The following is a 25,780-nucleotide window of genomic DNA, read 5'->3' as shown; positions in this document are numbered from 1 at the left end:
TCCACACACCCACCATGTCTCGACGCAGGAACACTAAGCGAAAGCGCGCCAATGATGTCTTCGAAGTTGACATCAACGACATACTCAACAACGAGCCATTCGTTGCATCCATCGGACGAGTCTCTGCTGACGGACGCCGTGTCAGGAATGAGGTAGTCTCCCTGCCCATTTCGAATGAGGTAGTCTCCCTGCCTAGGAAGCAGGCACGCTTGGATCCTCCTAATGTCCTGGCCGCATCATCTAATGGATTCGACTTCACCTTCTGTATGAACGAAGACTCATGGAAGTTTGAAGGCAATGAAAAAACAAAGGCAAGACGCTACGCATCATCGGTACGTACTGCTGGCTTACTATACTGTTTTTGTGGAGCTGACAACCCTTGGGGCTAGGATGATCCTCTCAAGGAATGGGTACCGGTGGCTGGTGAGTTTCTACTTGAACTCATGAGGATTGAGGGGCCAGGCTGCTCGTCCCTCAATACTTGCGGATCCTGCAAGAAGGTGCCGGTCGAAGAGGAGCAGTCCCTGTTCAGGTGTCGCGATTGCTTCCACTCCACCCTTTTGTGTTCCGCCTGCTGTATCAGAAAGCATGTTGAATGTCCCTTCCACATTATCGAGGTGCATAAATATTCCTGTTTCATTGGTGGTATTACCAGCTGACGAAATTAGAAATGGAATGGAAAATGCTTTCTGCGCACCTCACTCAAGACTATCGGCTTACGGGTTCAGCTTGGACACTCACCAGGGGACGCTTGCTCTCATCCTGCGTGTGCCTCCAATGTTGTTGTGCTTCATACGAACGGTATACACCAAATCACGGTCGACTTCTGTGCCTGTGAGCACGTCGGTACATATGGTTTAATGAGGCAACAATTCCTTCGACACCGGCTATTTCCCGCAACCATCGACCAGCCTCAAACATGCTCAATGTTTTCACTTCTCGAACATTACCGCATGCAAGCACTCCAAAGCAAGGTTACCATGTACGACTATTACATGGCATTGGAGAAGCTCACAGAAAACAGAGGGTTTGCTTCAGTTCCCGTAGGTCTTATTTTTCATCTAGAACTTGATGCTAACAATTCATCTCTAGAAGCGCTACAAGGAGTTCGTACGGATGACTCGTCAGTACAGATACCTTACAGCCCTGAAGCGAGGTGGCAGGGCACACGTTCCATCTGGGATCTTGGGTACGGGTAATGGGGAGCTGGGAATCCAATGCCCTGCGTGTCCTACGCCTGGTGTTAACTTACCTCTTGATTGGGAATCAGCACCCCCAGACCGAAAGTACGTCAACCTAAACTGCGGAACAGTTCTAACATGAAGTCCTAGATTTCTCTATACTCTTTTTCTGGCCCTCGACGCTTGTTTTCGACTCAAACGTCGCATCGTCTCTTCCGTCGAGAAAGATCCTGGGTTGGGCATCGATTGGAGCTACTTTGTGGAAAATGAACCTTTCCGACGGTATATATTAACAGTAACTGATCAAAAGGAGGTAAGCACCGTCATCCCGACGGATGGGTGAAGTACTGACATACCGATGAGATGAGCACGTGCAGTGGGTTGGCCGCTCTCGACTACGCAAATACTAAGTTTTCATGAGGGCATGCTGCTACCGGGGTATTGTTATGGTCCGACGTTTCTTTCTTTCTTTTCCAACTATCTTTCTTATCTTATCAGGCACATAATGTATTACGACTTACTACTTACGTCATCCGGGCCGTCTGACTAATGGTCTCAGTCAGCGCCTCGCCGCTACTGCATGGGCGCAGTCAACAAGCGTCATACCACATGCAGCTGAGCTAAGCATTCCATGGAAAGACGACAGGATGCAGCATGTAGTTAGACATGAGGACGTAGCATGTACAGTAGTATATAAGTGCCCTAATAGACACCCAGAGACGTTAACTCGTTCTCTTGGGAATCACACTAATACAGTGCCTAAGTCAGCGTCTTCGTGCTTCCTCCTCAACTCTCACCTCTCGTCTTCTCACTTCTTGCTCCGATTCTTGTTGGGTCCGCGTACGCTTATTGTGTATTAGCGTTGCCCTAACAGGTATGTCTTGGAGTGTGTGCCCGACACGAGATCATACAAAGGAATGGCGCAGCAGATTTGCAAGTTGGAGAAAGGTGAGTTATGTGATTGACTTTTAACAGTGTTGAATTCCGAATCAATACAGATACTGCAACATGGACTATTGCCTCACATCCCTCCTCCGTCACCATGATCCAAAGCTAAACAAGCTCGTATCCTATGATATCGTGTGTCAATGGTCGAAACACGTTTTGGAACGACTTCAAAAACTTCCACCACTCGTCAGGCTTAAAATTGCCTCAAACGCCATCCGCTTTGCAATTCCAAAACTGCATATCCATGGTCACACCCAGTTCTGCCAAAGAACGTACTCCTTAAACTATCTGCCTGGCGTTGGGCGTACCGATGGTGAGGGTATCGAACGGCCATGGGCAAACATCGGGGCAACTTCGACTAGCACTCGCGCAATGGGACCTGGAGCTAGGATTGAGACGCTGAACGACCATTGGAGCCATTGGAACTGGCAGAAGATTATAGGGATGGGTGAGCATGCTCTCGTTCATTGCCTTGTCTAACTCTAACAAATTAATATCAGGTCAACTTTTTGCAAAACGTCTTCGACTCGCGATTGCCGAGCGTGAAGTTCAACAAGAGTCCTTTGAGATATTCTCATCCAAGCAGGCCGAACGTATAGATACATGGAAGGCTATGGTATCGGCGTTCAAAGCTGATGGGAGCAAGCCAAACCCGTACGAAATACCATCCCATGGTGAGTTCAGTTCTTGGCTGTGCTCCTTTCTCATGCATTTCGTTAGGGATTACGGAGGCGGACGTTCGATTGCGGTTAGCCAAGTTGGAATCAGAGGATGCTGGAAAGGGTGTTCCTGCATTGCATGAAGTGGGCCCGAGTGGCTTCATCGTTGAGGGCTTGGAGATTGAGGAGACACAGTACGTTATCAAGTCACTGTGCCTGATTCTGACATTGACTTCTCGAGAGGCGACGAATTTCTGCATACGTCAAGAAGGCCTCGGGGTCTGCTCAAAAACTCAACGGAGTCGACATGCGAACAAAGCTTACTCGCTCCCTAGCACGGCTTAGAGTCCTACAGGGCATTTACACCCCATGCGTCATTCACAAGCTCACTACTCGCGACACCCCAGATGAGGAGGAGGCTGAGTCCTGCCCTCTGCTCCTGCCCTCTGCCCTTACTCCCGAGGAACGTCTCACATGTGCTCCAGGCCTCGTCCAGATAGAGCAGGAGTTACGGGATGCCCAGTGCCGGTCGGCGCTCAACGAGCTACGCACCCTCCTCTTCATCAAGGCACGACTCATTGGGTACAAGGACCGTAACGCAAGACACCAGCACGCAAACACCAGGGCACGTATTTTGATTGAACGAAATGAGGATCACATTAAACTTCAAACGCAAAAGTACCAGGCTGCATGGCGTGCCTTGACGAACATGTCACACGACGTGGGATGGCCTCAGTTGAAGCAGGAGCACATCCGGTGCATGGATGACCCAGATACATTAACAGAGCGACATACAAGGCTGGCACGACAAGTTGAGGAGGATGGAGTGGATACAATACTGGTGGAAACGGGTGTCAAAGAGGGTGACGTAGCCTGTGATGCACAGGTTGAAGGTGAGACGGTAGGAGAGGAGAGGAGAGTGGCAAAGGAGGGTTACCAGACAATTTCTTGGATCTGGGTGGATGGGGACTACTCAGAGGAATCAATGTCTGATGGGATGGATACAGGTAAGTGAGCTTTCATGGTGGTTATCAATCTTGCTGATGTAGACGATCTGTAGCTCTGAGAGTTGAATGGGCAAAGGCGTGGTCCCGTGTACGTAGATGGGAGGAGGAGGTGGATTTGTTGAGAGAAGAGATGCGTCGAACACTGGTGAGCCTTCGACATCAAGCTAGAACATGGGAAAGCAAGGCAACGAACGGCAGCGGCCCACCAGACGTCCTAGCTGGGCTGTCCGCATATGCTCATCGGCAAGCACATATTCGGTACGCACTTGCCAGTCGCTTCGAGGAGATATGGTGGGGTAAAGATACCAAAGGTGACGACGATGAAGAAGAAGAAGAAGCGGCGGGGGAGGGGGACGAGGAGTACTGAACGGAACGAGGGGTACGGAACGGAACGAGGGATATGGAACGGAGGAATCATTCTGATTGGCTAGACAATTGTTCCGAACTGTGCGAAAATACTACTATAAAAGAAATATATGATAAGAATATGATAAGATAACAATACTATGATAGTAGATAATGATAACATTGGCTTGATAATGATAAGATCATCATAGATCAACCCAGATACAATAAGATCAGTGATAAAACGATAAGATCAGTGATAATATAAGCCAGAGATAATAATATGATAGAGATAAGCCAGAGATAAGCCAAATTTGGCCGGGTAGGCAAACATTGTAATGGACCTGCAACCACGGTAGCTACATATTGCATTGTTACTACAGCCTAAGGTGTCAACATAGCGCGCTCCTCGGCGCGCACCCACATTATGCTTAACCACTTGACTGATACTCACATTCTTCTTCTTCAGGAACCATGGTATGGCTGCATCGGATTAGATAAGGCAGACACGTTCCCAGAGGGTCGGCCCATTAATGGCTTCACGGCCTCGCACGCCTGGGAGTCATTTGCGCCTCTAACGCCTGAGTGCCCCAAGGTTGCGACATATGTCAGACGCAATGTGACAGGCCTTAAGGCAACTCCCCACCCAGACATTGCTAAGCATCCAAATCTTTTACCTGTTGAAATTACTTACGGCGGCTCAACCTTTCTTACAGTAAATGTGTATAACGGCGGCAATGGTGCAAAAGCTGAAGCCGTAACAATGCTGTCACTTCTTCCTCTCAGTCCTGCGGTGCCGACAGTAGTTGCTGGCGACTTCAACCTCCATCACTCGGCCTGGTCAATTCCCCCGTCTACCAACCAGCAGTCTGCCAAAGACCTTCTGGAATGGGCAGCCGATAATCTCTTCTTTCTGGCTAATCCCAGGGGCATACATACAAGGCTAGGTGCCGAGGGACAGCGTGATTCAATTATCGATCTCGTATTCATCAACCGTGCGGCCGTGGACGCGTCTACATTTAGTGCGCCAATTGTTGACGAGAACCTCTCGTATGGTTCGGACCACAATGCCATTGTCTATACAGCTCAGCTCCCACCGCCAGTCGAAGAAGACTCTCCGTCCGATTTGGGAAAGCGACTGGATCCAGAGAAGCAACAAGAATGGTCAGCAGAATTTTCGGCCCCTATCCGAGACATCACAACCAGCTACAGGAATCCAGAGACAGCTCAGGAGTTAGATCAGCTTGTGGACAGGTTAGTTGAGTGCTACGTTCAGGCTACTAACACTTGTATGCCAGATCGCAAGCCCATAACAACAAAGGCCACACGGTGGTGGAATGAGGACTGCCGTAAAGCAGTTGAGGAGATGCGCAATGCCCCCCGTGAGGACAAGCCCAAGCTCCTCAACCGCATGCACCGCGTCGTCAAGAAGGCTAAGCAAGAATGGGCTAATAGTATTCTTGAGACAGCTACTCCAGATAATGTGTGGCGTCTGGCAGACTGGTCGGCAGGCAAGCGCAAGACTCGTATCCCGCCACTCATCACCGATGCTGGCGTAGCAGCGTCCCCCGCTGAGCTAGGAGAAACTCTCAGGACTGCGTTCTTTCCGCCAGTGCCACCGCAAGTTGATATCTCGCAAGAGAGTGATCCGCAAGCCAAGCCTGTCAGGAACTTCATTCCAATATCGGTAGATGAGGTGAGTGATGCATTACGCAGCACGTCTAACATCTCTGCCCCAGGACCGTCTGAAATCAGCTATCGCCTCATCAAATGGAGCTTTCCCATGTGCAGCCATCTTCTTGCAGATGTTTTCAATGCCTGCCTCCGTCTTGGACATCACCCGAAGGCATGGCGAGCAACTATCGTTGCCATTGTCCCAAAACCAGGCAAGACAGACATGTCTCAACCTCGGTCATACTGCCCAATCTCGCTACTGGAATGCCTCTCCAAGCTCCTGGAGAAGGTGGTCACCCGCCGCATTCTATTTGATGTAGGCAAATATCAGCTCATTCCTACTAACCAGTTTGGATGCAGGGACCACTCGTCAACAACAGACGCTGGCGTCACCCTCGTCCACGATATTCAGTCAGGCTGGAAAAAAGGACTAACTGCATCAGCGTTAGCGTTTGATATTAAGGGGTTCTTCGATCACGTTCACCATGGTCGCCTCCTTGAAGTCCTACGTCTGGCCGGCTTCCCCTCCCAGGTTCGGGCGTGGATCCAAAGTTTCATCTCAAACCGCCAAATCTCCATACGAATCAACGGGTTCAATACTGACCCGTTGACGAGCTCAGTTGGCATCCCTCAAGGTTCTCCCCTCTCCCCAATCCTCACAGCGCTTTATACCAGCCCGGTAATTGAAATATTGATAAGGTCTAACACGTCAGCACTTTATTTTTACGTTGATGATGGTCTTTTGGTGGCTTTCTCCAAGTCGATTGCAGACAACGTGCACCAACTTCAAGCTGACTTTCAAACCATCAATGGTGCTCTCCAAGCGGCCGGCCTTTCGGTCGACCAGGGGAAATTTGAAATCATGCACTTTACTAGAGCCAAGTCTCCAGACCTACTCCCTATTCACATTCACCTTGCGCCAGATAACTTGCTGACAGTTTTTCCCAACCCAATCATGAGGTGGTTAGGCTTCTTCCTTGACCGCAAGCTCGAGTTTAAAGAACATGTACGCATCATGTGCAACCGTGCCATGTCAAAGGTGCAAGCACTCAACGTCCTTGGCAATTCCGTGCGAGGGATGAATCATGCTAATCGTCGCCTGGCGTACAAGACCATTGTCCTCCCAGTTCTCACATACGGCGCCCCTCTCTGGTACACCGGCATACGTCAGAAAGGGCTAACTAAACAAATGACCAAAGTGCAAAACGCAGGTCTTCGTCTCATTCTAGGAACCTTCTGCACATCCCCGGTTGCAGCACTACATCATATTGGGTCAATTCTGCCAATTCCCCTTCTCTTGGAACATACCATTGCTAACGCGGCAATCCGCCTCCGCTCGCTACCACGGCATGCCCAACCTATCATACGCTTATCAGAACCGTGGAACTACGGCCCAGTCCAAGGCCCGACACGCTCCAAAAGTCGGAAAAAAGGCACCAATCTGCAGCTCATGGCAACTCGAGCCCATTTCTTGCTCGATATTGACGAACGCACCAATCCATATGCCACCCCACCCTGGGAACTGGGTAACAAGTGGGGGCATCGCCTGTCGTTCTCAAGCTACGCCCCGACAGATAACAATGTTCGCAAACAGCTAATCAGAAACATTTGCAAATGCGAAGCAGATGCAAGATCGGACCCCTCAGTTGTCAATGTCTTCACAGATGGCTCAAGACACCCGGTAGGTGATGAACTATGCACAGGAGCAGCCTTTACTGTCTTTCATCTAGGTAGAGAAATAGCCCAAGGGATTCTTGGGCTAGGCACGTGCTCAGATAATTTTGATGGTGAAATGTATGCCCTCACTCGTGCCTCCCAGCGCCTGCAAGACGTGGTCCAACACATCCCAACCGTAAAACGTATCCACATCTGACACAAGCCTGCACCCATTGCAGGATGCGTCAGTTGTTTTCCGCGAAAACATTGACCGACTACTATCATCTCACCATGGCCTCTCAGTTAGTGTCTCCTGGTCACCAGGGCATTCAGGAATCCGGGGAAATGAGAGAGCAGATATATTAGCAAAGGCCGCGGCAGCCCAGAGGCCCTTCATCGGATCAACAATTGCATGGGCTAAAGCTAATGCCAAAGCCGAAGTCCTGGAACAATGGGTGAACCAGTGGAAGGAATCTGCTAAAACATCACCTTCGGCCCTATCCCTTACTCATTCTCCGTCCTTCAAACTTGCCAAGTTCCACCGCAATTTTGCCGGCAACCGTCGCACATACTCTCACACCATACAGGCCTCCCTCGGCCACGCATTCGTCGGAGAGTACTTCTCCTGCTTTGTCCCTCGGCTACCATCGTTGTGTCCATGCGACAACACACTACTTCAAACTAGAGCACATGTCCTCACTGAGTGCCCTCTCCATGAACATGCCTGCCACATCCTTAGGGAAGCATCGTCGTCACTCTCCCTCGATTTCTTACTCGGCACGCAAAAAGGATTAGCAGCTATTGCTAAGTTCATTCAACACTCAACCGCCTTCCGACGACATGATTGATATTAGCTAAGTATACCTATGAAACACGCCGTGCACCCATATTTGCCTGTTCTCCCTTCGCTCTCCTAATGCCTCCCATCGTGTAATACCAACTTTGCTGATGCCATCATCCACAGGTCAATATCGCCGCTTGTCACCCAGAACTACTCCTCGTCGGCCTCACTCCATAACGTCCCCACCGTCCCGTCACAAACGGGTACAGCAGGTAGCTTTTTCCTGGCGGCTTTTTCCCACAGGGTTTTGCCAACAGGTTTTTTAATGCACCCTCGCTGCCGACGCTTGGATGGGCTAAGCCCCCAAGCAGGGAATGTAGCTACTTGTTTGTACCCAACCTACACCGCGTCTTAGTAGCATAGCATACTCGTTGCGGTATATAAATGCAGAAACAAAAAAAAAAAAAAAATCGTGTGCACGTGCGTTGATCACCACGGTCACCTCGACTGCGCCTGCCCTGCAGGTAACCTAGCCTTTGCACGGTTCCCTTTCTTCCCCCACCTCCAATGGCCGGCGTCTTGCTGTCCACCCACTCCTCAAATCCGCTCAAGGTCGGCTCTTCAGATCCCGAAACTCCCTCTATCACCGCGCATACAATACAGGAAATCTCACGAAGCTCGCCGCGACGATCCCCTGTCATCCAATGTCCTCTTAAATGGGAGCTATCGCCCCCGGAGCTCGACGACTACCATGCGCACATCTCCCAACTCTTCCCCGGAATGATTCGGCGACGGTCAAGCGTGAGTACTATCCGCGCAGGGAAACAACCGATGTTCGCGCCACGGGCCTGCGTAGACTTGGACGTGGATATGAGCGACGACGAGCTGCTGATAAGACCGGACACGGGTGTAGGGTTGGCACCCTGTTCGAGCCTTGATTCACGGTATATTGTACGTACCTAATCGTTTCGTTTACTTCTTCGTTCGGTCCGAGTACTCGAACATGAGTTGCTGCGGACACAAGGCTCCTTATGTACTCATTTACCTAGTCATACATGCATACCTCGCATTTAGTATTACCTACCTACTAGTATATATAGTACATACACTCTAGCTACAGAAGAAGAAGTATTTTCCTCCCCCTCAGTTGCGTTGCGAAAGCGAGTCCAAGCAGTTGCACGCGGCGCTGCTTGGTACGTCCTCCGTTCCGTTCGTCACGTGGCGTTCGGATCGCGTTCGTTTATTCATTCCTACTTCACTTTTGGTGGGAACACACCATTCCCTGTCCTCGCATTCACACCAGCGAATACAACTTCGCACCTACACGGGCAACGCACGACCCGCTGCGGTTGACTACAACGATGAAGAGGACGCGCAGGGAAGCGACGTTGACGACGACGACGTGCAGCTGAGCGGAGAGCCGGACCCGGAGGACGAAGACGACACGATTCACCCGCCGAAACCCCCAGAACAACGCGCCGAAATCGCAGCCGAAATCGAGGAACTGCAATCTCCCGCCCCCAACTTTCTTCCGGCTACAAGCTCGTTGCCCGTCTTGGAACGGGTGCATATTCGTCCGTTTATAAGGCATTGATCTCGCGCCAGCGCAATGGGATAAGGGATAACACACCCTGGCAAAGCCCTAAAACTCGCGCGTCGCTACCTCAACTCTCCTCCTCGTAGTACGTACGTCAACGCAGATTTTGGTGGCGGGTCTTCGTCGCAATTAAACGCATCTATGTGACTAGCAGTCCAGAACACATACGGAACGAGATAGCCATAACGGAGACATGTAGAGCGTCCAGGTGTACGCCCCAACTCATTACTGCCATTTCAGGCATGAAGATCAGGTTGTGGCGATTATGCCGTATCACAAGAACGAGGACTTCAGGGTAAGTATGTGCACTCCACTATGCCATGGTGCGCTATTGCGCTATTGATGCCGTGTGTACGTGCGCGCCGTTGATGCAGGCGTATTCCGAGAGATCTCTGCCAACATGCCCGCCATCAAAGCGTATCTTCGGTATCTTCGGTGCACGCTTCGCGCTCTACGCGATATCCACGCCAGGGGGATTATTAATTATCCCTCGTGATGTCAAGCCGGCGAATTTCCTTTGTGACCCTCGTGCGGGCGTTGGCACGGTATGCGACTTTGGATCAGCCTGTGTGTGTGGGGGGGGGAGCGCGTCTTGTGGCGCTAGTCGCTGACCTAAGACCTTGCTTTTGTGACGCTGATAGCGCATGGAACCAGCAAGGGGGGGGGGGGGGCACGGAAATAATACGTGCCTGCAATGTGCATACCCCTCCGACCCGTAGCGACCCACACGGCCGTGTGCGGCTGCGTAACGAATACATATTACAACAACATATATAGAACAAAGCAAACGCGTGCAGAAGGATGCGAGAAACACGCGCGCTTGGAGCTCAGACCCAGACAAAGCAGGGTACGCAGAACAGAGAAAGATCCCCGGTTCGTCGTCCTCCCCATCGTCGATGTCTTGATTCTTGAATCTCAGCCCGTACATATCTCCACCGTGTCGCAGGCCTACGTCTACCTGTAAAGCCAGCCGTGCAGGCAGCCGCACAAGGGGGTCCGGGCACCCGATGTCCTCGTGATTCGTGAAATGCGGTGAGTCGTGACCAGTCCGGGGGTAAGCAGATACCGTGGCGTTGAGTTGCGCGAGTAATAGTATGGCATCTGCAGAATAGCCGTGGGTGGACGTTTGGGCAGCAGTCAGCAGTCAGCCGTGACAGGCAGGATCTTGCTGTTTCTCCTGATTGGAAAATTCCCTCTGTTCAGTCCAACGAGGACATCGAAGCACTTACTTATGAAGATCGCTGTTGTCATCCGCCGCAAGAGCCTGGAGAAAGGAGAAAGTCGCGACTCTTCGTAGTACGTACCAATGAACGGATGATTCCAAGGGTGCCCAGCCAAGTCTGAGTCTAAGGCTCAACCTTGTCTCCCCCCTTGTGCAGGGCGGACTTTCGTGAGCAGCGTCCCCTCTATCACGGCAGACAGGATCAGGATCAGCTGGCTCGAATTCGCCGAAAAGCAAATCCCAACGGTTGAACGTATTTCGTATTTACCCCTCCCCCCCTAATGCCCGGTACTACTTACCCATATACCCATATACTCATATACTCATATACCAGGACGCCACCGAGCGCCATCCCATCTATGTATATCCATGCGCCCTCCCCCCCTCCCCGTGCCCCCATCGAAATCGAAATCCAAATCGAAATCCAAAACCGCCGATCCGTCACTCGTCACTACGCCTACACCCGACGGCACCGACGGCGCACGCGCACGCCCAGGACGTCGAATTTGCGTTTAGTCGCGGGAAGGGAAGGGCTGCTGCATCGGACATCCAGAGAGCACACGACACGACACGACGCATCACGCTGAGGGACGAGGGACGCGCTGGATCGCCCGTTTTTGCGAGATCCGGGACCCGAGACCCGAGGGCCGGCTGAGCCCGCCGCCGACGAGATGTTCGATGTTCGGTGTTCGCCCATGCATGCGGCGGGGGGGGGGGGGGGGTGTATGCGGGCCTCTGCATTCGTGGACGAGGGTGCGGGGAGCCTTGTGTGCGGGTGCAGGCGAGGGGCGGTAATGGCTATGGGAGGAACAGGAAGAACGGTGTAACGGAAGATAGCGAGGAGGAACGCGAGGAGGAAGACATGGACAACGGAGACTGGGACTGGGACTGGGGGGATGGGGGGATGGGGGGATGGCACGGTGGTTATCGTGATGCGCGCTGGAGAGGAATCGCGGGGCAATCAACCTTGTGAGTTGTGAGTTTCGTAGAGATGGAGATGGATTGTACAGGACATCCTGATGTAAGTGGCTGTGTATCGTAATTTATCATGAAAGGTAATAGATGATTGCTCGACGGACTTGTAGAGCAGATGCGATGCGATGCGATGCGTACGCAGCACCTGTCGCCGTCGCCCATCGCCCATCATCCATCATCCGTCACATCCACCGCACCGCCTCATATATCATATATCATATATCATATATCATACTTCGTTGTCGTCGTACGTGTACGTGTACGTGCTCGAGACGGGCCCAACCCCCTCCGCGCGCCAACCCATCCACCCTCGCAACAGCAACAGCAACCCCAACCCCCTCCGCCCTCGCGCCTTACCCTCAGCCGCGCGTCCTGCAGCGCATCCACGCTCTCGATGGGAACATACTTTCCGAGCCGCTGGTTCGAGATGGTCGCCGCGGGCCGCCTCTCCCTCTCCCACCTCTCCCACCGCGCCTCTCCCACCGCGATGCGGACATCCTCGACGTCGCCGTCGACGGCGTAATTGCGGTTGGGATTGCGGGTGCGATTTCGAGTGTGAGTGTGAGTGTGATTGCGAGTGTGAGTGCGATGGCTGCGATGGCGGGGTCGGTGGGGGCTGCGAGGTTCCGCTGCCGCCGATGCTACTACTGCTGCTGCTGCCTCTGCGCGACGACGAGGATGCCGACGACGCCGACGCCGAAGCTAACGACGCAGGCGAGGGTGAGGGCAGGGCGGATAAAGGCGGAGAACAGAAAAAAATGGACGGCGTGAACACGGGTATCGCTGCGCGTCCTCTATAGACAACCGCATTCACCTTCACCTTCACCACCTTCACCTTCACCTTCACCAGCGTATCCATATCGGAGTGCACGCGCGTCTCGCGGTGCTGCGGGTGGGATGCGCGCACCTGTAAGTAAGAGTAAGTAAGTAAGTGAGTGCAATGTAAGTAAGTAAGTAGTATGTCGTGCCGTGTCGTGTCGAGTCGAGTCGTGTCGAGTCGTGTCGAGAACGCCAGCCGCCCACGCGATATGCGATGTGCGGGGTCCCACATGCACATGGGAAGTGCGCGCGACTGACCTGGTGATTAGGGATTAGGGATTAGAGGAATCGTTGCAGGTATCGTCGCTGCGAGGTGTGAATGGTGCGAATGGTGCGAGTGGTGCGGATGGTGCGGATGGTGCGAATGGTATGCATGGTGCGAATGGTATGCATATGGGGGGGGGTTATCAGTGGAAGAGGGGGGGGTTGGGAGTTATCAATGGAGTCGGGCGTGAGCGAATGGTGATGGTGATGGTGATGGTGATGGTGATGGTGATGTTGGGATGGTGAGAGGGAGAGGGAGAGGGAGAGGGGAGTTCATGGGGGACGAAACGAACGAGATCCCGCGCAGCGCTTCAGCTTCAACGTCAGCGACGAGAGAAAGTGGTCTGAGGTAAGTACACGTTTAACGTTTAACGTTTACACCCCAGGAGCGTATCCCAAGGCCTAAAGCTTAAAGGCCTTGGGTCTCGATATAAAGTATAAAGCAAGCCCGTACGTATACGTAGGAGCGTCGGCGGGTCTTACTTATATATGCAGCCGTCACGACACGCGCGCGTTTGCGGAGTCGGAGACCACACGCGCGCGGCGGTGTTTCGGGAATGCATGATACTTGGGTGGTACATCAGGTGCAGCGGTAACGGACCTGAATTGAAGGTTGATTGAAGGTGTATGGGCTGCTGGGGCGCACAGCCAATTATGGGGCAGACGGCGCGCGAGGTATGGCTAGCGGCTGGTGGATTCGGAGTCGAGACGTGTTACGTGTTTGATAGGGTATCCGATATCCAGCACGTATCGAGTGCGCCTGATGTTCGAGACAGCCTCGGCCCTCGAAGTGAAGCAACTGGCTTACCTCCCGGGGATCCTCAAGGTCTCAAGATCTCAAGTCCTAGCATGCACATGTTGCCATAACGAGTCCATCCTCACCCAGGTCCCATTGCAACAACTCCCTGCTTCCCGCCTGTACCCCAATGACGATGATAAGGAGTTTCCGCCGCGTCAACTTCTCTGCCAATAGTGACATGGGTCAGCAAGTATGTCGGGCAAGGCTGATCGATGATCGATGATCGCTAGACGCAAATAATATATCGTTGTTCTCGTTTCCTGCGAGCGAAATGGGTGCCAGAGATGCTGGAGGGAAGGGAATCCGAAACATGAAACTTGTGCAGTTGCCATAAAGGAAAGTGTGAAGATGCCGCGGCCTCTAGGAGAATCCCACGGGAGGACGAGCGCCCATAGATAACTGCTACGTCACTGCACGGCTTATTCCAAACTCAAATTCGACGACACCACACGCGATAGGAAAAGATGAAGAAATCTCGGAAACACGGCCCTACTCGATGCATAATCCTGGCTGGTCAACGATTCGGACGCGTTATACTTCTCAGAACTCGGTTTTCTGTTTGTAACGCACCGTGCCATTGGACCCTAGAGGTGAATTTTGCGAGGGGAGGCAATGGACGCGTCATTTCTCGCAGCCTTCGTTGAGACTATACATCTCCTCCCAGCGTTCGCCCTCTTGAGTCCGCGGCGCTCATCATCGATCATCGATCATCATCCGTGACACAAGTGGAGAGTAGGTTGCAGGACGAAAGCCTGGCTAGCCTGTGTGCTCAGGAAGGTCCTACATGGCAGCCGATTTACCCGTCCTGTGAGCCTGCTTACTTCTCCGAACCTCGCCCTCGCATGCATATCCGTGTTACTCATGCCGTATCCCAGTGACCAGTGGACATGCCATACGACGCATCTACCATTGCCCAGCCCCGTCTGGCCGCTGACAACGAACGGCACGCACGCCCCCGTTTTCTCGCCAGTGGCCACGATCGCCGCGTCTCACTGTCCGCCGGGCCACCTGCCCTCCCCAGCATCACTCGCTTTCACAGAACGCCTGCGTATACTTATGTTATCTCCGCAGAAGTGGGTCCTGCAACCGGAATCCGGATTGGACCGCGCTCGTATTCGTATTGCCTCGTTTGCCCGGGAATCCTCGTCACTGTTAGGGAAATTGGGAATTACGGCAGTCGAGAGTGTGCGTGTGCCGTGGGTGCCTGAGCTCTCTGCACACTGCACACGGTGCGGTTCGATTTTCGACGGTGCAGCTCACCAGGCCAGCGGTGGGGCGTTCCGCGTTCCGTGTTCCACCGCGACGCAGAGCCAACGCCGTCGAGATCACGCTCCGCGCTGGGACTGGGCTCCGTTCACTGCACGTGCGGGGATATGAGCATCCGCGCGCTGTTGACGACGGGGAGCGTGGAGCGTGGAGAGAGGGTGAAGCTTGGGGTGCCGTGGGGGCGCTGGATGTCGGGCACCAGACGACGAGTGCGTAGCAGGTCCGTCTTCGGTTGCGCTTGAGGACATGCGGGGAAAGGAGTTGAAGGCCCAAGGGGGGCAAGGCGGCGCGAGGCGTGATAAATTTGTGAGAGTCTGAGAGAGGAGCATTGGGCCGTCTGGGTGTCTCCTACCTAGTACCTAGTACCTACCTCTAAGTTACCGAATCGATGATACACGAGCTTCGTAGAGCAGCGCCCTGCGCGGGATCCTTAATCTCAAGATGGGTCGACAACTGTGAGCATGCGCACAGGGCGATGTGATGTCGTTACAGGCGTGTTTCCTGGGGTGATCGACCGATGACCATTTTAACGAGCCCCGATGTGACTAGTCGACTAGTCGATTATCGATTACCGACTACCAAGCCAGACCTCATTCGAATTCAGGTTTGGTATTCAAATACAATGTTGGAACACCGTGACGAGTGGCAACTGGCAAGTGGTCGAGTATTCCAGCTCCGCCTGCACTCCGACAAGAAGCCACAGCCTAATTTGGAATCACTCACTCGTTCGTTCGTTCTTACTTACCACCGCTTGAAGCCACTGGCCACTTCGTCGTGTCCCATTGTTTGATAACAGCCGCCGTTCGCAAAACCACACGCATCAAGACCCGACGCATCATGCATACGCGGGGGGAGCCTCTGCGTAAATGCCCCACCCTGATCGGCTTTGCCAAATGCATGTAAGTACGACATCCTCGAAGGTTCGAAGGCGAGCCATACATACCTCATCCTCATTCGACCCCTGCTAACATGCTGAATGCAATGTGCATTACATACAGCCCACCGATGGGCAGTCCTGGAACGCATTATTCTCCATCGGGACATTAGTCACGGTAATATCTTCGTTCGAGCCGAAGACTTCAGGGAGGAAGACGAGAAGGAGCTCGCCGGGAAGGGACTTCGCCCGATTTTCGCCAGTGAGATCGTGGAGAAGTAGGGTCGCCCCCACCATAGCCGCCGTTGTGGTTGCTCATATCTCGTGCGTTGATTCAGTGTGAAGGATGCCGCTCCCATGGCTCGCCTCGTCGATATGGACAACGCGGCAGAGCTTGATCGCCGCAAGGCGGTATCGCCCTCGTTCGTCGCAAGGAGAAACACCTTGAGAATGAATGATGAACCTCTGCGTTTTCGGACGGTGAGCTTTCCTTGAAATGCATTGCTCGCCTGCTCATTACCTCCTTCTGTAGGGTACACCAAAGTTCATCGCGCGCTCGCCTGCTGCCGGCCGCCTGCTTGTCACCAACCTCGCTTTCCGCCGCATGCCCCAACTCGCAGGCGACCTCGCCGCGAAATACCGTACAGCGCACTCCAATGATCCGTCTGGCTTGCGCAAATTGGTCGACGCCCGCTCCACCAAGCACGGGGGCGTCTACGACGCAGACCACGTCGAGGAGACGTACGAGGCAACCCCAGAGCTGATAGCCACAGCGTTCGCGCACCATCCGCGCCACGATGCAGAGTCCGTGTTTTGGTGCATGGTCGTGTTCCTGCTGGTTGCTGTGCCCTTGGGAAGCCCAGACGAAGCTATACCTGACGATGCAGACGATTTCGCGCTGGTTTGCGCGTGGAGGCATATCGCCGATCATCAGGCCGGCCCTTCGCAGGATATATATATATGCGATAGTCGCGCGGGTCTGCTCGCTGCAGGCGAACTGTGGAACGAGTGGCTGCATTGCATTCCCGAGCTCGCGCATGCTGGGCCGCTCCTCGCGGCGCTGGCGTCTCAGGTTTCCCCGGAGTGGGCGATTCCCTCCTGGACCCGCCGCGGCGCCGCCGCGCCCGCTCCACCTCCACGAGGCGGTGCAGCGTGTTATCCTCACCTCCAACATATCGACGTGTGGAAAACGGGCAATCGCGAGTTTGAGTTTGAGTTTGATACGGGGCGAGGTCGTACAACGCACCCCCCAGATACGAGACGATACGCGCGCGGGTCCCCGAATGTGCGTAACGCCGAGTATCGAGGGGCGGCACAGCGCCGCCGGCGCACGCAAGACGAAGCGGCAATCGGGGCACCTGGGGCCGGAGGAGGAGTCCCAAGCGAAGAGTGCGTGTGCGGGCTGATATATATCTTATGTCTCGCTCGGTGTTTTCTTCTCGGTCCTCTGCTGGATATAGGGCAACGATTGGCAAAGGACGCAAAGCAACAGGATCCGGTCGGGCCTCAGGGCGTCCCCGCGACCCCACGCCTGGCAATGGACGGCGTGAGCGCCCGTTTGATGCCGATACGGCCTACGAGAACCTCCCTTCGACACCAGGTTTGGCCTCTGCACGCTCGCGTCCCTTTGATCATGCTTCCAACGCTTGGATGGCTTGGCTTTCATTTGATTATTTGATTATATCCGCCTTTCGTTGTTCGTTGCATGCACTTCACCTCATCATGGTTATTGCATTATCACATCAGCATTAAGCATTACATGCCCTGTATTAGTACGTTCATCATTCATCATCTAGTATATTTATATGTCTGCGTTTCGGCCAGCTTGTCTCGTGTGGTTCTCTCGGCCATCCCAATATCCATTACTGTGTGTGCACTGCGTAGTGCCACGTCTTATATATCTCCAGATACTCTTCTCCAGCTCCAGGATTCCCCATGCAATCTTGGGAAGTGCTGCCCAAATGACCTGCCAGTGGTGGGTTCTCATTCAGTTAGCCCCTTGTATGCCACGAGCACGAACTGGACCTGACATTCAATGGATTGGATTGGATCCCTGGATTCTCAAGTCTCAAGGTGCGTTCTAGCAAAGCTCCGGATGGTCTGGGCGTACGACGCCAACAACCGCTAGGCAACTTCGTCTTTTCAAGTGCTCCATCACAGCGCGCTCCGCGCCGCGGCGGCCGTCGAGTTGATCAAGGGCTCAAGGGCCAGGAACTGCCTTGATTCTACGCATAGTGGGTGTATTCGCGGGTTGTGAAGTACGATATACATATGCATGCATGCTCGTTCGATGTGCCTGTGGTCATGAAGAATACGAAGCGAAGAATGTCGCAGACTGCGCCGTATATGCTGCCGGTACCTCCTCGTTCGCGAGGTCGGAGAGCAGCCCACCGAGCTATATGCATACGCATGCATATCCTGAGTACATCGGGCATAGTCCTGGAGGATTGGGCTCGCCAACAGAGGAATCTCCGTAGCGACAATGAAGACCCGTCCTGGGGAACATACGAACATACGCTAGGTGCAACATTATGAACCCATCTTGAGGCTCTCGAAGTTTTGCATCCGCCATCGCCGAACTTGTTGCAAGGTCGACAGCGGGAAATCGTCTAGCCAGGATGCTAAGCGGGCCTCCACCGGGTCCCGTAGGGAGAATGAACCCTCTGATATCTGACAAAGGCGAGGCGAGGAAACCTCAACCACGATGGAAACGGACAGTCCGCGACGCCAGTATATGTAGCATATCACGCCAACTCATGCGAGAAATCGTCAACTGGACGTGGGAACAAATCACTGACCGTGAGAGTCAGACTTGCCACCCGCACGTTGACAATCAGCACATCTCCTCCTTGTACCTCCATTGCAGTCCCCTTTCTCGGCCCTCGGGCGTATCCAAACCATTCTGCCTAGTCCACCCAACGATGTCCTTCTTGCTCCGCTTATTCAAACAGGTATATCATCTAGAGTGCTCGTCGTTCCATATGGCTCACCGCTTGATCACCAGTCCAAAGAGGAGGACTACGAAACCATCCTTTCCACTCTTTCACGCGACGTTCAATCTCGCCAGCAGAAGCTCGCCGATATCCGCTTACGAGAACGCCGCTCGACCCTTTGCTCGACTCTATATACCGCCGCAGCGTATGTCGTCTACGTTTGCCTGTGGTATTTCCAGGCCCTTACGCTCCCGCGCGGGGTAGCCCTAGCACCAGTCGTCGTCGGTCCATTGATGTGCGTTGTTTCATCGAAATCACTGCATACGCTGATCGTCACCTAGAGTGCTCTTTATCCGGCGGATAGTCCAGCTTTGGTATTCGCGAAAGGAAGCGAACGAAGGTGCGCAGCTACTGTGTCTGTACTCCTTTCATCATGATCTTACCGGGGCCCAGAGAAGACGCTGCAGCATCTCCTCAAGCAGCAACGGACCAAAGTGGAGGAGATAAAGAAAAAGACAAACTACTACTCTACGCGCGATCTCCTCTCAAAGTACGATGAAGCGACGCCACTCAACACACCGCAACCTCCCCAGGGCCTTCGCCAGAGATTCAATCCCACTTCGGGCCAGCCCCCCATGACACCCAATAACGCTCGAATCGCAACACCTCCTCGCCCCATCACTTCAGGACCGAATGGGAGAAATCCTGGCCCTCCGGCGCTGATCCACCCTGCCTTGAATACCCTCTCTCGTGTGTACTCGCATCATCATCGTTTTCTGCCACTGACAACCCATCTCCAGCCCCGCCGTTCCTCGCCACACCCACGCGCAAGCAGTGGTACGACAAGCTCGCGGACGCCCTGCTTGGCGCAGACGACCAGGCGCCGCCCTCGTCTCGCTACGCCCTCATCTGCGAGAAGTGCTTCAAGCACAACGGCCTCCTGCCCGAGGCGATGTGGGAAGACGCCCGTGAGTACTGTGTTCTACTGTGTTCTTCGTCCTTTTTCTGCCCCGGCGACAAATGCTGAAATGCTGACGAAACGCGACGGTGTAGAGTTCCGGTGCATCAAGTGCGATCATCTGAACGCGTCCGTGCGCTCGAAACGCGAGGCTAGACGATCGATGTCGCCTGGCGCTGCCTCGACGGATGGATCTGTGTCTGCGCCGAGGACGCCTTCGCCGATGCGGAATACGGCTGGACGCGCGCCTTCGTCTGCGGCGTCGTCGCCCGCTGCATCTCCGCCGCGGAGCATAACAGATGTGTCTCAGGGTATCGCGGACAGGATGGACGAGGACTAGGTACAAGGTTTTGATTCAGTCGGATGTCGTGTACACGCGTCGCTGGCGCATACGCGCCTCGTCACCTCCAATATATCTATACGCTATATCTATACGCCCATGTCTGGAGTTGTTGTTGGAGTCAAACTGCGCCGGCTCAGTGTTTCCGGGTGTTTCTTGACGGCCGATGGTGGAGCGGCTGCGCAGTGCGTGGGCCCTCGAGCCTCGGATCTCCCCAGGTTCCTTCGACGTCTTCGCCGTGTTGCTCGCCCAGCCGTTGAAAGCGTTTGAGGGAGGCGATCACGCTTACCCTCGCAATAACTCTGTGGCATTTGGTATGCTCAGGGAGGGCCTACCTTGCTGAAAGAGATGGGATGGGACGGCTGCGCGCTTGGAATGGCGAATGGTAGACAAGGTCGTCTTGATCTGGGCGGCGGTACCGCATTCATTCGTTGCAAGGAAAAGGTATTGGAGATATGTTATGTTATGTAGAAGACGTTGCGAGGCAAGAATAAGGAATGAATATTAGATTCCGTATAGATACCTCCAAGATATAGTGATATTGTGAATGTGAATTGGATCCTGAGATAATTGCCGAGAGCGAGAGCGAGATGATAGGATGTCGCCGAAGTGAAGAGATTGCGTGGGGTGTTGGTCGGTGTACGGAGATGGTGATAGTCAGCATGTCGCGGAATTAACGGTTATTCTTCGTTGGCGAGCACTACAGCAGGAGGAGGGGTGGGAGCTACTACGGTCGCCTCGTGTCTCGTCAGAGCATTACCACAATCGTCGCGCGCTCTCTAATCTACGGCGAATGAAAATATTTGGTCAGAAGCTCGACAACGGTATGAAGTATGAAGCATTGAATCTTACTATCTGTTGCAGCGTCGGCATGGGATGGCGCCCCATTTCGGAGACCTTTACCGCAGACGGGGGCGTGCTTCTTATGACTCTTGTATATGGCTTCTTCACAGAGGTTACATTGCTTATATTTCTGCACACCGAGGGAAGGTCAACTCCCCGGCATATTACTGAGAACTAAGGGGGAGCGCTCACCACCCCGTCGTCGTCTTCGCGATCCGTGTATTTTCGCCGGATTCTCTTCGTCTTTCCCTTTCCATCGGCAGCGGCAGCGGGTCCGCGCTTGCTTTTCCTGGGAGGTGAGGCGAAGGCGTCTCCAGCTTTATGGGGGGCGCTGGCGTCGATGATTTTCGGTAAGATGAGGATGACCTTGCGCTTCCTCGATGGAGGAGGCTCATTCACGTCCTTGTGGGATCCGGAGACGCCTTCGACGAGCTTGTCTAAGCTTAAGTCTTGAGCGACGTTTTCTTTACCTTTGCTGACTTCCAAGTTCTCAAGATCCTTGGGGTTTTGAGCGGGGGCTGAAGCGTTTCTATGGACAGGTGAAGCAGCGGCATTGGGTGACGTAGAGGCTGAGAGGGGTGTGTGTGCGTGCTCGTTTGCAGCATTGGGTTTGGGGTCCTCGTTGGGGCAGGCGCGGCCGGGCGACTTGGGTGGCGAGTTGCGCGGAGCCACAGGCCGGGAGTGCGGGACGACGCTGTGCGAGGGGCGCGCCTCAGCACATTCGTGAGGAGCAAGCATGTCCGGGGCCTTGGATGTGCGAGAAGGAGGAGAGTCGGGGGACGGCCACCGCCAGCCGAGTAGCTCCTCCGAAAGGACGGAATATTTTAGAGGATGTTCCCCGTGGGCGACTGTATGGCAACGTCAGGCGACTAATCATGGCAGAGGTCACGGGAAGAACGCACAGTAGTAATTGTATCGGGCTTGGCTGCCGGGGAAATAGGTCCGGGACATAGCGCTGAATGGATGGGCGGCGGGGGGATTGACGAAGAATAGGGATGGGGGTGGACGCGTCGTATCCGTAGGCGGGGATGGAATATGGACGATGAGTTGGATGCCAGGAATGAAAGTGGAAGAGGGACGTAGGAGGGTTATATACAAAATACCTAGTCCGACCTACACCCTACACGAGGTCAGTTCGTTGAGTGATGCTCCAGGGACCATGGGCCGTCACAGAGAATGTAATTCAAACAGGAGTAGTACACCGCTCCCAGAGACGATACCTGCTAATTTTGGACCTTCACGCCTTTGTGATAATAGATAATACCAATTGCTTTTCTTGGAAGTTGGCAGCCCTGAATTCCGAAACTCTTCAAGCCTGTTATAGCAAGTAGTCGTGGTGGTCCCAGCGCAGCGCAGTGCGTGCCCATCGTTACTGTTCAGCATCGAGGCCGGGTGATTGACTCCAGCAGAGCACGCAGAAGTTACAGGCCGACCTTGCACGTCTCTTGCCCTCGTCGACTGAATCCCAACATATAGAACAGTGGACAACATTTCACCGCGGCGCTCTCCGGGTGGCCTTTCGGAAGTTTTCCGTAGAAGCGGTGGTGGGACCGTTAGTGCCACCCGGCTCTCGGCTGCCCTTTGTTGAGGTTGAGGAGGGTCCGAAATGGTCAGGCTAGTCCTCCTCAGGCCGTGCCATGGAAACGGCCCGTGGAAGAGGGTGATTCTAAACGGAGAATCAGCGGCATGTCAGGATGTGAAGGAGTCGAGTGCACGGTACTTTAGTGGTATCACACAAGGGTATGAAATACTTTCTCGTCGTCAGCCAAGTCTGGAGTAACGGACACGATTAGGTAGTAAGTCCGTTCCGTACTTCGGGAACGTCCCAGACCAGAGGAATCAGCGGCCAGAAAAAAGGTGAGAGGAGGCTGCGGCGCTGTTTATAATTAGTATAATCAGTGCTGGTCTTGTTTCGGGGGTCGTCCGGGATTGTCCGTTCTAACTGCCAAGGTCCGGCCAGTTCACGTCTTCGCAATCTACACCTCCGCCGACTGGGGAAGCTATGCCCGTCCACCTCAAGTCCACCTGATTGGAGGCAGACCGAATACTTTCTGGGCGTTCCCGCTTATCCTGGTGTCTCTTTTCCTTGCCCTTCGTACATATAGCCCTCTCCCTCCCTCTCCCTCCTTCTCAGACGTAGCAACCTGGTAAGCAGAATATCGGGCGTCCACTAAGTATTCTTCTGAAAATCCCAGGTGCGGCGGCGGCGGCGTGTCTCTGGTGAGAGCTTTCGAAAGCATTGCATGAGTGTTAGTTGTAAGGGGAGACACATACCGCGGGTGGGGTCACGGAGTGCGAAAGAGGGGAGACGGACAATCATATCTGAGATCATGTTGATGTCGATCATGATCGACGTACAAAGTCGAGGGTCTGGGAGGTCCGCGACGAAGGTCAGGGTAACAAAGATCGTGCTGAATAGCCGCGGTTCGAAACTCCGGCGTGGTAGGCGTTCGGTTAAACAGTGGATAGGCAGGAGGGGTGGGATAAGACGGAATTCGGGTGACATGATACAACGGGACACAAGGTGAGTATACGATACACTATAGGAAGCCAGCCATTCGTGAAATACAGAACTGAGTTAGTACATACTGAGCATACTGAGTAGGCGGTCCGGTAGTCGGCGAGGCGTAACTGGTTGTACCTACGGCATTCATAAGCAGATTAGACTTTAGTATAAGTATAAGGGGTCAAGGAAAGTAATGTAAAGCGCAAACACGGGAATCCGTCTCCTTCAATGTTTAATTTCTACAGTGATCTTCTGTCCGGAGAAGAGGGGATGGGTATTATCTTCGTCCACGCGGACGTCGATCTTGCCGCCGCAAGTCTGAGTACACGAACAGAGGTATTGGCTTCCATGACCCAATGGACCGGTAGAATAACCGATATTGAACCTATTCGGGACTGCGTCAGACACTGAATGAGGGCATATATGTGAAAATCCAACGTACCAGCCTCGCACGCCCGCATGCTGCGCAAGGGCATCGAACACACTGTCAACACACTCGGAGGCACGTATCTTCGGGTCAGCTATGACGGAGTACGTTCCAGTGAACTGCCGTCTATGGCGCGCTTTGATGCGTCGTAGGTGTGCGAAGAGATCCTTGTCGGTCTGGTAGATGCAGTCGATTGGCTACAGAGTACACAGAGGCATGAGATACAAGGAAGACATCGGATCAGCGGACACGACATGTACCGTAATCGAGGAAGACGAAGATATTTTGGCCTTTTTATTTACGTGGCCGCTGGATTCCGAAGTCGGGGCCTGGGCGGATGCGACTGCGACTGCATTCTGTGGGATACCTATGCGAACTCAATCAACGCATCGTATCAACAGGAGTTGTAACTATGTTCGGCACTCAGAGCAACTTACCACCAATATCCGTTGACACCATCGGTAACGACTTCCGAGTCGTTGAGGGGCCGGGGAGGGATTTTCTCTTCTTTCTCTCTTCACGGATCCGCGCCTTCTTCATAGAGGAGCACGCATTGCATACAGAGCTGGCGTTCAGCGTCACAGTCAATCGACAGGAGGTGCAAGGCCTTCCCGATTCTTGCGACAACGCGGCATAAGCTGTCTTTAGGTTCGATTGTTGATGGGTTCGAGAAGCGCTCGGGGTAGAGGTGCTGGCAGACGGTTGCGAGTTAAGTAGCGGTGAGAGGGGCAGCAGCGACATCACGACAATTCGACGATGGTGGATGGGACGAAGAAGAAAGGCGCGCTACCGTCACGGTTACAGCTCGTGCTTGGAAACGCGGTTGGTCACATCACGTGCGATGCGAAGAAGTGACAGTTCTGAATTCGGGTGTCACGGTGACTTGGAAGATGGTGAACCACATCCATTGCGACCATGATGCACGCACGGCGCACAGCACATACCGTCCGCTCGGGCCTCGACATACCGGACCGTGCCCCTTACCCATCTCGATGGCATTTTGACGCGACTCCTTAATGAAATTCCACTAACGGTATCACACAGAAACGTCAGGGAACATCCAATATTTGGTGGAACTACTCACATATGAAGAGCTGGAAAACGGCCGCGAGCGAACAGCTTGCTGTGCTATGGCAATGCCGTATCAGTTGGGTGCCTCTGTACTCTCAACGCCTCGACTCGCACTGATTATTCCTCTCTTCTACAGATATGAGCGCCTTTGCATTACGACAGCTACTTCTATCCGCCTTCTCAAGTTTTAGCAGCCCACCATTGTTGCGAATCCACGTTGGTGGTGCTTGGTCTCCAGCCCGGTCCTTCACACTCGTCGATTCACTCATCCATGACCCCACAATCCGATGTCCCGGCCCAGCCAACCGTGATATCGATATACACGTATCTTTGCTATTTGCCTGGATCCAAGGCTGGTGAGCGCATGTCTAGACGTGCACAGGACGATTGGATATCGGCCGGTGAGATATGGTCAATCTCAGGACATCGCGCCGCCTCGGGATTTGGGAAGCAAGGAACGTCGAGTATTGACGCGGGCGTTGTGCCGCCGTATCAGCAGCGCGTTCTCATTCTCGGTATCTTTCCGCGCGAGAGGATGGAAATCGAGCAGGTCGCCAGAAATGTACATTTAACAGCATTGGTTAGGCGCCATAACCCACAAATCCCCCTGGCGCCCTGCTCCTGGGGCAATACTC

General features: G+C 53.7%; 8 protein-coding genes across 8 annotated transcripts; 6 read left to right on the top strand and 2 right to left on the bottom strand.

The window, feature by feature from the left end:
• Positions 1-14: 14 nt before the first annotated feature.
• On the top strand, positions 15-595 carry PC9H_002330 (uncharacterized protein; the record flags this gene model as incomplete). The annotated part of the gene is made up of 3 exons (XM_036771971.1): positions 15-332; positions 390-423; positions 498-595. The coding sequence occupies 3 exons, from the start codon at positions 15-17 to the stop codon at positions 593-595; spliced, it is 450 nt and encodes a 149-aa protein (XP_036625617.1).
• Positions 596-953: 358 nt separating this feature from the next.
• Positions 954-1,498, top strand: PC9H_002329 (uncharacterized protein; the record flags this gene model as incomplete). The annotated part of the gene is made up of 4 exons (XM_036771970.1): positions 954-1,043; positions 1,093-1,286; positions 1,332-1,463; positions 1,495-1,498. The coding sequence occupies 4 exons, from the start codon at positions 954-956 to the stop codon at positions 1,496-1,498; spliced, it is 420 nt and encodes a 139-aa protein (XP_036625616.1).
• A 691-nt stretch (positions 1,499-2,189) lies between these two features.
• PC9H_002328 (uncharacterized protein) lies at positions 2,190-4,162 on the top strand (the record flags this gene model as incomplete). The annotated part of the gene is made up of 5 exons (XM_036771969.1): positions 2,190-2,577; positions 2,630-2,803; positions 2,850-2,982; positions 3,032-3,795; positions 3,849-4,162. The coding sequence occupies 5 exons, from the start codon at positions 2,190-2,192 to the stop codon at positions 4,160-4,162; spliced, it is 1,773 nt and encodes a 590-aa protein (XP_036625615.1).
• A 4,656-nt stretch (positions 4,163-8,818) lies between these two features.
• On the top strand, positions 8,819-9,845 carry PC9H_002327 (uncharacterized protein; the record flags this gene model as incomplete). The annotated part of the gene is made up of 2 exons (XM_036771968.1): positions 8,819-9,202; positions 9,366-9,845. 2 exons carry the CDS (start codon positions 8,819-8,821, stop codon positions 9,843-9,845), a joined length of 864 nt encoding a protein of 287 aa, XP_036625614.1.
• A 5,970-nt stretch (positions 9,846-15,815) lies between these two features.
• Positions 15,816-17,819, top strand: PC9H_002326 (uncharacterized protein; the record flags this gene model as incomplete). The annotated part of the gene is made up of 6 exons (XM_036771967.1): positions 15,816-15,918; positions 15,990-16,092; positions 16,241-16,345; positions 16,406-16,547; positions 16,600-17,456; positions 17,528-17,819. The coding sequence occupies 6 exons, from the start codon at positions 15,816-15,818 to the stop codon at positions 17,817-17,819; spliced, it is 1,602 nt and encodes a 533-aa protein (XP_036625613.1).
• Positions 17,820-18,988: 1,169 nt separating this feature from the next.
• PC9H_002325 (uncharacterized protein) lies at positions 18,989-20,298 on the top strand (the record flags this gene model as incomplete). The annotated part of the gene is made up of 6 exons (XM_036771966.1): positions 18,989-19,018; positions 19,072-19,295; positions 19,342-19,400; positions 19,454-19,750; positions 19,801-19,968; positions 20,054-20,298. 6 exons carry the CDS (start codon positions 18,989-18,991, stop codon positions 20,296-20,298), a joined length of 1,023 nt encoding a protein of 340 aa, XP_036625612.1.
• A 784-nt stretch (positions 20,299-21,082) lies between these two features.
• PC9H_002324 (uncharacterized protein) lies at positions 21,083-22,092 on the bottom strand (the record flags this gene model as incomplete). Its single annotated transcript, XM_036771965.1, has 3 exons — positions 21,083-21,271; positions 21,334-21,989; positions 22,044-22,092. 3 exons carry the CDS (start codon positions 22,090-22,092, stop codon positions 21,083-21,085), a joined length of 894 nt encoding a protein of 297 aa, XP_036625611.1.
• A 1,780-nt stretch (positions 22,093-23,872) lies between these two features.
• PC9H_002323 (uncharacterized protein) lies at positions 23,873-24,614 on the bottom strand (the record flags this gene model as incomplete). The annotated part of the gene is made up of 4 exons (XM_036771964.1): positions 23,873-24,032; positions 24,090-24,271; positions 24,335-24,441; positions 24,512-24,614. The coding sequence occupies 4 exons, from the start codon at positions 24,612-24,614 to the stop codon at positions 23,873-23,875; spliced, it is 552 nt and encodes a 183-aa protein (XP_036625610.1).
• Positions 24,615-25,780: the final 1,166 nt, after the last annotated feature.

Source organism: Pleurotus ostreatus, assembly GCF_014466165.1.
Source record: "Pleurotus ostreatus strain PC9 chromosome Unknown scaffold_11, whole genome shotgun sequence".
Classification (NCBI taxonomy): domain Eukaryota; kingdom Fungi; phylum Basidiomycota; class Agaricomycetes; order Agaricales; family Pleurotaceae; genus Pleurotus; species Pleurotus ostreatus.
The sequence above is the reverse complement of the archived record's forward strand: the minus strand, read 5'-3'. Positions and strand labels throughout refer to the sequence as shown.